At 43.8% G+C, this 12,814-nt stretch overlaps 1 protein-coding gene across 9 annotated transcripts in view; it reads left to right on the top strand.

The window, feature by feature from the left end:
• The window catches only part of Ttc7b (tetratricopeptide repeat domain 7B), a 211,833-nt gene that overhangs the window by 91,579 nt on the left and 107,440 nt on the right, over nucleotides 1-12,814 (top strand). For 8 of the 9 annotated variants that reach the window (XM_039112527.2, XM_063262123.1, XM_039112520.2 and 5 more), the window contains 2 exons: nucleotides 2,398-2,476; nucleotides 6,824-6,996. In XM_039112527.2, coding sequence (XP_038968455.1) covers nucleotides 2,398-2,476; nucleotides 6,824-6,996 — 252 coding nt within the window. Of the gene's footprint in view, nucleotides 1-2,397; nucleotides 2,477-6,823; nucleotides 6,997-12,814 lie in introns of those variants that run through there. The other variant, XM_063262126.1, reaches the window with a different exon arrangement.

The raw sequence follows: 12,814 nt of genomic DNA, 5'->3' as shown, positions 1-12,814 counted from the left end.
GGATGCCACACTCCCATGCCCAGCCCACACAGCCCCAGGCCTGCTCCACTCTGCAGTGCCCTGGACTTTTTGTTTAGAAGCAGAATTCTTTTGAGCTGAGGAGAGCTTGATTCTGAACCCTGAACACAGTCCAGGAACAAGGTGGGAAGACCTGGAGCCAGCTTGAACTCACTCCAGAGTCTTCTCAGGAGCCAGTACCTCTCGCTGATCTCTCTCATCCGGCTCAGCCCCCGTCTACCTGAAGATGTGTGTGTTCCTCCAGCAGAGGGCCTCCGTCCTGCATGGGAGAGACCAGTCAGCCAGACAGGGGAACTGGGTTCTTTCCTCACCATTATCAGTTAGCTGAGGGCGAACAGCAGGCACAGGGCTCCACCTGGCTTAATAGGTTTGCTTTCCAGTTTGAACCAGTACCTAAGGAGCATCTCATTAGCTGTCATCCCCAGAGCACAGAGTTTATGCTATTTGTGTGTGTGAAGTAATACACATCTGAGCTCTCAGACTCATGTGTTCTTTCCTCTCAAGCCATCTCTGCTTTGTAGAGCATGTTCTTCTTTTGTTCACGGTGGTAACAACATGGTGGAAAGCTCCCAGCTTGCTCTCTTGCTAGGCTTTGAGCCTGAGCAAACGCTTTCACTTCTATGTAAGCTAGACTGTTGGATCATTTCTGGCTAGAAAATTCTCTGCTTCTATAACTCTATAAATAGTTCATTCTGCAAAGAGGACATGGGAGACGCCCCAAATGACCAGGTCCTATTTGTAGCCTTCCCACAGTTATAATATTTAGCTTTGATGTGCTGTTCAAGGTCTAATTTCCACAATGGCGAAGCAGTTCTTTCTGTGGTCTACCAGAACCTACAGCGACATCACCTCAGGAATGCCTTGCTTCAGGACTCAGAGTGCTGCCCCTTATGTACACAGTGGACATTTAATCGGTGATATGGAAATAAAATTAGCTGTCACAGTCACTCCCTTTTGAGCTGCAACTGTTTCCTCCCCTTATCCTCCCCACAGCAGTGTTCCCCATGAACACGAATCCCATACAAGCGAGTGAAGGGGCAGGCAGATTAGATTGCATGTCCCAGGGCCCACCCCTAATTTTTGTTGATGTCTCCAATGGACCTCCTTAGTGCTGCTCAGAGTCCTGAGCACAGGCTTCTCTGTCTATGCCACCACAAAGCTCCTGAGCTAACAGCATCTCATCTGTGTGGGTGTGAGGGCTGGGGGAGTATTTACATATTGGACCAATCAGTCAGTATCTTAAAGTTGTTCTGGGCTTTTGTTGTGAATGAGAACTCGGAGAAGCCATCACTCCCATGGTGCTTGCCTCTTACAGAAACACGTTTTTATCTCATACCTTTGCATGATTAAAATGCAACCCAGACAAGAGCTAGATGCCTTGATCATCTGTCACAGCCTCCGGAGGCTGGCTGACAGTCTTGCACCTGCTGACTCATTTTATGGCTTTTTGGGAAGGTGAGATGTGTTCTAATAAGTGTGTTATAAGTATCACCGAGTTATGTCATAGATGGTGGCAGTGCTCACTGTAAAGGAAATGGCTGGGGGGTGTTCCCAGACAAAGAGGCCAGACCCAGCATCCCGAGAGAACAAGTACAGCCTGGCTATATTGGCCAGGATGTTCTGAAGAATGGTTTGTCCTTACTGAAGTACTCTGCTAGCCTTGTCTTGGTGGCCCACATAGGATGATGAGTGGAATGTGTTCTGATCAAACACAGGAAGGCAGGCCCCAGTCAGTCCACAGTGATTCTCAGAGGCCTTTGGCCCTTTGCTGCTTTTTGTCAGTTCCGAGTTGTAGGGCTCCTGAGATGGACTTACCAGGCAGTGGTTTCTGTTCTGAAAGACAAGAAGTGATTGAGTAAGGCTGTCCCTTCTTTTTCGTACTTTTTCTCCTTCTGCTCATGAATTTTCAGCAAGAAGCCTCATCCACATTGCATGCAGGGCCTTGCTGAGTCTGTAACTGCCCAGTGTTGTCTGCCCCTTTAAATGAAGGTGCAGACTCCAGAACCTCTCTGGGGTACCGTGAGTTTGAAAATAGACTCCTGTGAGATGTGTCTTACCTTTTGTTCTTTGCCTCAGAACTGAGTTTTAGGCTTTTGTCTCCTTGAGGAAATTTGATTTGGTCTAAAAAGCGCATGCGTGCACACACACACACACACACACACACACACACACACACACACATCATCATCATCATCATCATCATCATCATCATCAGTGTTAGGACAGTTGCTCATAACCAGACTGATATGTGTATAATCACCTGCTTGCATTCTAGGAAACAGCTTTTATATAGACAAAATGCACTGAAATCTGTGTATAAAATACTTAATCTTAACACTATGCCAGATGGAAACCTTGTCCAATTCTGTGTGTCCCCAGGAACTTGACAAGAGGAGTCGGGAGATTTAGGGAGCTTCTCAGAGCTGTGGAGACGAGGACAACACAAAACCTGCGAATGGTAAGTGAGTCTGACCTGAGGCTGCTCTGGGAACTTGGCTTCCATATGTGTTTACATGACACATGTCCACATGACTCTGTATGTGGGGTAATTCACCTGCTGTAAGGGTGCATTTCAGTGTTTCAACATATTTAATATTTAGTTTCAGAACACTACTCACTCCTCAATGAAACCCCAAACTTAGCAGCAGTCTCTTCCCATTCTTTCATCCCCAGTTCCTGGCAATCACTACCTAGATTTCTTTTCTGTGGATTTGCCTATCTTGAACACTTCACATTAATAGAGTTAGTTATACAGTATAGTCTTTTGTGACTGGTCCCTTTCATTTAGCATTAATGTGTTTAGGAATCTTCTTCAATATTGCCTCAGTACTTTCTTTTCATTGCTAAATAGCATTCTACTCTCTGAGTCTGCCACATTTTATTCACCCGTTCTTTTTCAGTTGATAGGTATTTGGGGTGTTATGATTAATGCTTCTGTGGGGACATTTGTGCACAGGCTTTCGAGTGGGTATGTCTTCTTCCTTCCTTTGTCTTTGGGAGTAGAATTACTGGGCCATATGAAAACTCTGTTTTAAACAGTTTGAGGAGATTCTATTTCCCAAAGCAACTATTCTGTTTACGTTCCCACCAGCACTTTTAAAGATTCCGCTTTCTTCACAACCTCACTAGCACACATTGTTGTCTCTGTGTTTGTAGACATCTTAGTGAGGACCTAGTGAGTCCGTGGCAGGACACGCAGTGAGATCCTTAAGTACTGGTTGTTTGGATAATGATGTGACCACAAAACTTAAAAGAGAATTACAGAAGATTGTCTTTCTCATATAAACTTTATCATTTAATCATCAAATCTATGAAGGCTTAGTGCTCACTGTACTAATAAATGTCCTATGTCACAATTAATATAGCAACCCAATATAAATCTGCAGTTTCTTTTGTCTGCTATTAGCCATGTTTGTCCTTAATTGTTGTCAGGAATATTCCCTTGGACAAGGCTGAGAGCTTCATATCATGGGAAGTGCAGAGAGGGCTTCTTTTGGGAATCTCCAAGATTTTAGGTTCACATGCACACACACACATGCACTCACACACACATGCATGCACACACACACACACATGCATGCACACACACACACACATGCATGCACACATGTACACACCAGGCCTTTAGCATTCTATATTAGTCTGCTTATTTGTCTTATATTCAGACAGAACATTTTGTTTTTTTAAAGATCCTTGAAAGCACAAAAACCAGCAATTATTACATGAGAATTTTTGCCAGATATCTTTTCTCTCAAATTTACTTATTCTCAGACTCCCATAAGGCTTTTCTTCTTTTTTTTTTTTTAAGATTTATTTACTATTATATGAGTACACTGTAGCTGTCTTCAGACACACCAGAAGAGGGTATCAGATCCCATTACAGATGGTTGTGAGCCACCATGTGGTTGCTGGGAATTGAACTCAGGACCTCTGGAAGAGCAGTCAGTGCTCCTAACCACTGAGCCATCTCTCCAGCCCTTCCCCCCACCCCCAAGGCTTTTCAACTGGTCAATTTGAATTGCTTTAGAAGCACACTGAGGAGAGCAGTGTTCCAAAGTGGAGCATTTCTGTTGACCAAGGAAGAGAGAGAGAGAGAGAGAGAGAGAGAGAGAGAGAGAGATATCTTCCATTGTTTTCTTGAGATGACCAGGGAGGAGCCTCCTTGAGTCTATGTGGTAGCTGGAATTACCCTTGGACATTTCAGCCAGGAGCTGGTGTTGCTGACACAAAGAGACATTTCCCACTTTATGTCATTCTGAACTGAAGTGTGCCTTTGCTCTCAGCTGTGGGACATTCAAGTGACTTAAACCATTTCTAATCCATTGAGTGCTGACCTGAAGGAGTGCATGAGAATTATCTGAGGAACTGTGGTTTGGATTTAGTCTAGTGCTTTGTCAATGATCTACATCCCTAACTCCATCGAGGGATGCTGAGCAAATCTGTGTCCTCTCCGACAAGATCCACAGTTCCAATGGAGCAGGTCTGCAGCAGGGCCAGGAATCTAATTGATTCTCTTCACGTTTAGTAACAATTGCAAGATGGTAAGGCTGTTTCGTGAACTTGATTTTATGTGAAAGCATAGCAGAAGGGAATTTTAAGGTACACTCATAGCATTCTACTCCTAACTTGAGTGAAGAGTTTAAACATTTTCAAACACAAACTTGTACATGAATGTTCACAATAGCACCATTCTAACAGCTGAAAACTGGAAACAAGCTGAACGAATGAACAAAATGAGACCCATCCATCTTGTTCAGAAATAAAAGGGGTGGATGCTTGTAAAGAACGAGCAGCAACATGGAGGACTCTTGTACATTCTGCACCACGTAGTGGAAGCCCACCACAGAAGACCCACATTGTATCCATTTCTGTGAGATTGTCTAAGCCGGTAAATTCATAAAGGCAGAAAATACAGTGGTTGTTCTCTGGGTTGGAGACAGCAAATGAGAGTCTGCAGCTTAGGAGGTACAGAGTTTCCTTTGGGTGAGGAAATGTCCTGGAAGTAGAGAGTTAGGAGGAGTCACAGTCCTGTGGATGCACCAAATGCTATGGGATCCTGCCCTTTAAGACAGTCTCGTGATGGATGTGGGTTAGGAGAAGTGAGGGGAGGGTTCTTTATCCAGTTTTCTTTTTTAACGTTTATATCACAGCCACAGTAAGTGGAGGGAAATTCTGACAGCTGAAGCTTTCATTAGAAGTCATTAGCTCATATGACTGCAGTGAGATCAAAATGGCAGGGTACTGGAGGGCCCAGGGAAGTGCCTCAGGTACTGTTTAGGTCCTGTAAGTTGTGTACTTATGAGATCTTTACAGATCGCTCAGTTGGGGATGATCAACATGCAGTCATTTTCACATTTTTATAGACACTTAAAGGCAGTGGGTTCTACATGGGGATGATCAAGAAAGTCTGCCTCTACCCAGTGGCTCTCAGAAGCTATCGAGCTAATGACTCGGTTGCATTTATGTTTCCTTGGAGAGTTTTACCAAGCTTCATATGGCTGAAGCCTAACGAAGTTCTCTTCTGAACATATTTCTTTTAAAAGCTCATTCTCAGGGAGCAGCAGCACTCTGTGTCTTCCAAAGAACACAAAACCTAATGGAAAGTCCCACTGCTTGGAGTCTTATTTTGTAGCTCTGAGTGGTTGTGGGATGTATCCTGGGATGCAGAGATTCTGTTAGAAGATGGGGGATGGAGACAGGAGTGCACGGGTGCGCGCGCGCGCGCGCACACACACACACACACACACACACACAGAGAGAGAGAGAGAGACAGAGAGAGACAGAGACAGAGAGACAGAGGTAATAGCAATATTCCATTATCAACAAGACCCTTCTCTGTGTATACGGAGCTCTCGCATGTCACTTGGCTAATTTGTAGGCAGTGGAGTTGCAGAGGATTCAGGAAGGCATTTTAACCCGCAGAGACTAGAAGAAAAAGGTCTGGGTATTTCTGGAATTTCACAAGGAGGTGGAAGATGCCCACCAGCTTTGAAGAAAGCTCTTTCTTGTCAGAAGCTTCAGCCTGCATTTTGCTTTCCTACTACACAAAGCAAGCTTCTGAGCTTCTGAGCTGGGAGGCCTGGATAGACAGAAAGCAGGACACCCCACTCCCCAAGTGCTGCGTCCTGTGGTGGTGTCGTGTGACTGAGGATGCTGGTCCTTTGAGTGTCTGCAGTGTATGTGTGGCTATGTAGAGTTGGCTTTTTCCCTTCAGACACTGATATGGAAGTTGAGTCCTGGCTTTTCTCTGGGTTTGAACTATAGCAAGCATCTGCTGTCGGGTAACGAAAACACCTGCAATTTACCCAAGAGCTCTTAGAAAAGGATCAGCTACTTGTTTGGTTATTTTGGGTCTGAAACCTGTTCAGTGTATGAGGTAGACAGGTCAGCATGGGCGAGAGAATGGCTCAGTGGTTAAGTGCAGGCACTGCTCTTGCCGAGGGCTGGAATTCAATTCCCAGCATCCACCCTTGTCATGTGGCTTACAACCCCCTGTAATAACAGCTCCATAGGGGTTCCAACCTCCTGACTTCACCTGCACTCGTGTATACATGTCTCCCAGCACACTTATTCATAATGAAAATAAAAATAAATTCATTTTGAAAAGTGCTCAAATGTCTTAGCATATTTTCTTTTGCCATAAATGGATATGATTTTCATATAGAAGTAAATGTTTAATTCTAAGTCCTTTAAATTCTGAGTATTGCAATAACGTCTCACACAGTGACAGCTGATAGGTGATAATGACGGAGTGGATGATAGGAAACAGGTCAGTAATCCTGCTGTTCTTCCTTTGTGTTCCCAGACAATAGCCAGGCAATTGGCAGAAATCTTGTTACGGGGCATGTGTGAGCAGAGCTACTGGAACCCTCTGGAGGAGCCTCCCTGCCAGTCACCTCTAGATGATCCTCTCCGGAAAGGAGCAAACACTAAAACCTACACACTCCCTCGCAGAGCCCGCGTCTACTCAGGAGAGAAGTATGGAACTTGGTGGCTTTAACTGGGGACCCTTGGATGGGAAGGGAGCATGGGGATGGTTAAGGGCAGGAGAGAAGCACAGGCTGGGTTTCTCCCATGTGAAATCTGACAGTTCAGGAGAGGAGCCTCAGTGGTATCCATCACTCCAGCAGGTGTCTCCATGCATGAGCAGCCATCCTCCTCAGTGCTATCCACCTTCCTCAGCTGTCTGCTGTCTTCATGGGATTCTCTCGCCACTCATCACAGGGGCCCAGCCATGCAGCAGTCAGCAGCCACTGTTGATGGCCTGAGCCAATAGGCCTTCACTTCATCAGTAATTCCTCCACTGTCTTTAAAAAAAAAGTCTTGTTCTAAGCCAAAACATGTATGAGGACAACGAATAATTTGCCAGCAGTTGGGATGAGATGTCTCTTTAGAACTTCTTTATTTTTGTAAGATTTAAATTTGGAACCTGGCTTCCTTAGAGGAAAAGGGGTTGGAGGGCTACTGCCCTCTTAGGCCTGAGTCTCCCTGTCAGGAGGATGGAGAGGGAGGGGCTTGGAGGAGCGCGTTCATTTCCACACGGCCTGTTGAGCAGCTGGCAGCAGCTGCTTTGGAAGCCCCAGGAGCACACTGTGGGACAGGCCGCCTGGCTTCTGGCTCCTATGTGCATCTGACCTCATGCCGCATCTTCTGAGAGGCCAGTGTTCTTGGGTCTGCAGCTCCTATTCCTACTCTGATCCTGTGTCTCTTTACCTCACAGACATCTTACACAGTTTGTATTTCTTTTTTTTTTTTTTCCGGAGCTGGGGACCGAACCCAGGGCCTTGCACTTGCTAGGCAAGCGCTCTACCACTGAGCTAAATCCCCAACCCCCAGTTTGTATTTCTTATGCAGATTTAGGCAAGGGACTCCATTTCTGACTTTTCCTGAGACTTACCTAATATAATTTTGATCTTCATTTTTCTAGCCATGCTAAACATCTTTGACTGAATTACAAACTAAGCATCCTCCTCAGCCCGCGTCTAGATTCATGAACCTCCTGTTCTGGCAGTGATAACTCACTGTGAAGCACCGACTCCCTTGGGAGGGGCTATCCAGGAGCAGATTTAAGATTCAAATTTTAAGTGATTTTTACATCCTCAAAACAAAGTCTAGGTTCATTTCTTGCTTTAGAAGGTTCTGAATGTACACAATTTTACCAATGCACGAGGGATCTCTGTCATAATCTTTCTCATCCAGTGACAGCCTGGGTGGAGCTCTGTCCCAGCACAACCTTACCTCAGAACAGACACACTCATATTTCACCGCTCTCTTTGGTGTTCCTAAGTCATCGTCCTGTCACTCTGACACCACTCTCATGTCAGCCTTCTATCGGTGTAAGGAGTATTCTGGGAGGTGGTCGCACACCATGTTCAAGCTTAATTTCATGTAGACACACATGAGCTGTTTGATTTCTACCTGTAACTCACAGGTAAAGCACTAAGTCCAGCTCACTGACTAAGGGTACAGATCCATTGGCTTCCGATACATGCACGGTTTTGACTCTTATCAGCAAAGCCTGGGTAAAGCATCTCACTACAAGTAAAACCCAGTCCTCCTACCAGCCACCCCTTCTCTCTTACCGGCCACGCCTTCTCCCAGCCCCTTAATTTCCTGTGCATCTTTAATCCACCAGCACTTTTGTTGCTAGAAATACATTTTTGAAAGCACTGGGATTTTGATGGGAATTGCCTTGAACTCATAACTTGTGAGACAATGCAAACAATACTTTTAGTCACAAAAATACAATGTAAAACCTTCTGGTCTAGAGCAACAGGTGGTTATTTATTTATGCTTAAAATCACTTCAACGATGACTTAGTTGGTTGAAGGTTTGTGCTTGTTTTGTTAAACATATTTTTTGGTTATGTGCATGCACAAGTCTTCCTTCCTTTGCTTTTGGAAGAGGGTGTGTGCTGTGTTTAGTTTTTATTGTAAAAGATACACTCTAGACATCATTTGGGAAGAAAGAACCTTAACTGAGTTACGGAGATCAGACTGGTCTGTGGGTGTATCTACGGGACTTTGTCTTGATGGCTAGGTTATATAGGAGGGCTCAGCCCACTGTGGTCAGTGCTATCCCCATGCAGATGGCTATGGCTATGTAAGAAAGAAAGGTAAGCATGGCTGTGAGAAAGGGAGAGGGAGAGGGAGCAGGAGAGGGAGACAGAGTGCTAGAGAACAGCCAGCAAACAGCATTCCTCTATGGAATTCCTCTCTCCAGATTCCTTCCATGGGTTCTTGCTTTGAACCATGGTGTTAGAGTGTGGCCTAGGAGTTGTAAACCTTTCCCTAACTTGCTTTTTGATCATGGTTTTTAATCACAGCAGCAGAGAAACAAACGGTGCTGGGGCAGAACCCAGAGCAGTAGCATAATGCTGTGTAGCGCATGAGGTCCAGTTTGTGCTACCCATTTGCTCTTGGATGCGTGGCCTTCCACTGGAGCATGGTTAACATACCAGAGCCCACACCCTTAAAGAAAGCCTCCTTTTCCCCAGCAGCTACCTACTGCCAGTAGGCAAGGGACTTAGTACTTATACATCACTCTTAACATAAAGGTGGTAAGTTGATGTAGGCCCTCATATATCAATTAATCATCAATATGGCCTCTTCTGTTCATTCTTAATTACATTTTATAACTATTCACTGCAAGAATACAGAAGAAGCATTGATTCTGTATTTTGATATTATATATTACAACCTTGCTGAATTTGCTAATTGTTTTTTAGATCCTTAGGCTATTCTGTCATCTGTAAATAGATAATTTTACTTACTCCTTTCAAAGCTGGGTCTTTTTGATTTCTTTTTCTTTCTTAGATGCATAACTCCTCCATTACAGTGTGGATAGAAGTGATAAGAGAAAATATCCTTTTCCTTTTCCTTTTCCTTTTCCAGTTGATCTCAAGACAAGGAAAGTAGCCAGTGCCTTTCAGGTTGATACCGGCAATTGCTGTAGGCTTTTGTAGGTGCTCTGTATGGTTCAAAAACAATCCCTCCTGCTCCTAGGCTGTTGTCTCTATCACGGAGTATTGAATTGTGTCAGGCGCCCTTTCTGCACCTGTTCAGCTAGTCGTGGGGGTTGTCCTTTATCACAGCGCATTTCCCTCATTGATTTTCAGATGTTGAACCAGCCTTGCATTCCTGGGATAAACTCTATTTGGCCATAGTGTACAATGGTTTAAAATTTGTTTGCGGGTTCTCTATCTTTTTTGGAAATCTCTATACTTGCACTCCTTAAAGATACTGTTCTGTAGTTTTCATATAAACCTTTGTCCTTTGGGGCATCTAGACAATTTTAGTCATATAAAAATAGTTGGGGATTATTTCTTTCCCTTTTATTTTAAAAAAGAACTTGAGTATTTGGTAATAACTGTCTTGACATATCACGTAGGATTCACCGCAGAGTCTCTGTGCTGGCTTTCTTCATGTGTGGCCTCTTGAAATCCCTTGTTGTGTTTCCTCATGAATCTGTCATAGTGGGTTGTTTCCTTCTGTACGTTTGGCTGTCTCATCATAGTCAGTTTTTCACCGTATACCGTCTAGTCAGCCACATTTCTTTTTCCTGTGGAGTTCATTGTTACATCCCATCTTTTCTTTCGCTCTTTTCTGCCTTTGAGGGATGGGAGCAAGCTACCTACAAAGCCTTCCTTGTGTATCTATTTGAAGGCCAACTTTCTGTTTCTATGTAATCTGTTGTGAGTCTGCTCTGTGTTTCATTAATTCCCAAACTAATCAGCTGTCAGCATTCTGAATTGTATGCACCTACCCTCTTTCTTAGTTGGTATTTTAGTAGAGACAGACACACTAGGCTTCTACTTGTGTGGTGTTCCCTCACTACTGTAGTCCAGTTGACTGTCTAACACTGCAGCAGTGAGGCAGGGACCACTACCCTCTAGCTGCCTCAGTAGGAGTTAAAAGGAGAATCTGCACATAATGTTCAAACTTTATTTTGGCCAATAGCGCCAAACTCTCTTTCTCTGTTCAGACTTACAGTTGAGGTTAGGACTTGTTAAACTCTTTCATTTGCAAACTCCTTCTCACTCAAGACTTTTTTTAATGCAACCTTGGGCATTTAGATATGTGAAACCGTATACAAATAAAACATTTACTGACTAGAAATCATCAAGAAATTTATTTTAAAACAATTGTTTGGGGTGCATGTAATTTCACTTTTATTACAGTTGAAAGCAAATTGGTATACTAGTCAGGTGGATGGATTAATATTTTTACATAAAGAATAAAATCTTAGTTGAATTTTTTATTCTGTAGGACTAGAGCCTCTTTAGCATTTTCAGAAATAATCAGTATTTTGACTTCATAATTGTCAATTCTGAGAATGCCACTTTGTATAAATACATAGTATACAATGGTTGAAATACGTCTGGGGCTGTCTCCGAAATTATTGGAAATTCTGTCCTAATCTCAAACCAAAATTCATTGAACAGGTTTTTTGCTACTCAAGTCAGCAACTCAAACAGTAGTTTTAAAACCAAACCCTCTAATGTAACAACATAGACCAGGTTTGTACTTACATGATGAGGAATGACAGTTAAACATTAAAGGTCTTTATTTCTGTAATTAGACCATTGTTCCTAGAAGAGCATAGAACTTTGTATGTATAAATACTGTAATTCATAATGTATTTTAACAGTGTATGTGTTCTGTTCAGAACAAAGGCTGTGGTAAGGTTCTTGGAGCCTGGAACTGTGTGTTTGTTTGTGTTTGATTTTGAATTAACTTTGGTCACTGCTCTCAGAAACATTTTACTGTTGCCAGATTTTCTACAACCCTCAAATTCAGTTTTATGAGTCTATGAGGTTGCATCTCACAGCCTAAAAGCCTGTAGTTTAGGTGTCTCAGAGTCTTCTAGCTCTAGCAAACCGAAATAACCATTCATAGTGGTGGCCAAGACGGGCTGCCCTGAAATGCAAGGTCCCCAAAACTCTGCCCTCCACTGTACCCCAATGTGAAGGGAAGGCCATGCTCCGTCACTGCCTGGTCACTTGACATTTAAAAGAAGAAAAGGTTGAACGTCCTGTCAAGAGTAGTGTGGTCCGTTGTAGGCCTCTGCCACTCTGGGTCTTTTTGTGAGGATGCCTACTTTGGCGGACTTAGTTTTAGGGTGAGCTTAACTGCTGGGATACTAAGTGGATGAAAAGCAAGAGTAACATTCAGTGAGGTGATTGTGTGTGTGCTTGTGTGTGTGTGTGTGTGTGTGTGTGTGTGTGTGTGTGTGTGTGTGTGTGTGTGTGTGTGACAGCATGCTGCTCAAAAAGCAGCTGTTATCAGAGCCCTGAAGGCTTCTTTCTCTCCCTCCCAGGTACTGACTGCCCAGTGATTAGTGGGCTCGGTCTGTTTTGTTTTACTTTTGCTTATGTGTGTGTAAGTAGTGGGTGCCTGCAGAGGCCAGAGCACACCTTGAAGGAGTCAGTTCTCTGCCTCTGCCACATGGATACCTGGGCTCGAGCTCAGGTCCTCGGGGTTGGCACCCTTACCTTCTGAATCATTCCCCTAACCTTTTGTCTGGTTTTGTCAGGCTGTGTATCTGGCATGGTGACTCACGTGTAAGTTCAGTATTCAGGAGGCTGAGGTGGGAGAGTTAGAGACCAATCTGGACAGCAGCATAGTGAGACTCCATTTCAAAATAAACAAGCCATTGGGTCATCTTCAACAGTGGTCAATCGTGTGTTCATTTACGGAAACTCTAGTCGATGTTCCGTATGAACAACTCACAGATTTCCCATGCAGCTGTAGTTTATTTTCAGGATTGTATGCTATTCTGTTTTCTAAATGTCGGT

The sequence above is a fragment of the Rattus norvegicus genome, chromosome 6 (assembly GCF_036323735.1).
Source record: "Rattus norvegicus strain BN/NHsdMcwi chromosome 6, GRCr8, whole genome shotgun sequence".
Classification (NCBI taxonomy): Eukaryota; Metazoa; Chordata; class Mammalia; order Rodentia; family Muridae; genus Rattus; species Rattus norvegicus.
This window is presented reverse-complemented; position numbering and strand designations above follow the sequence as displayed.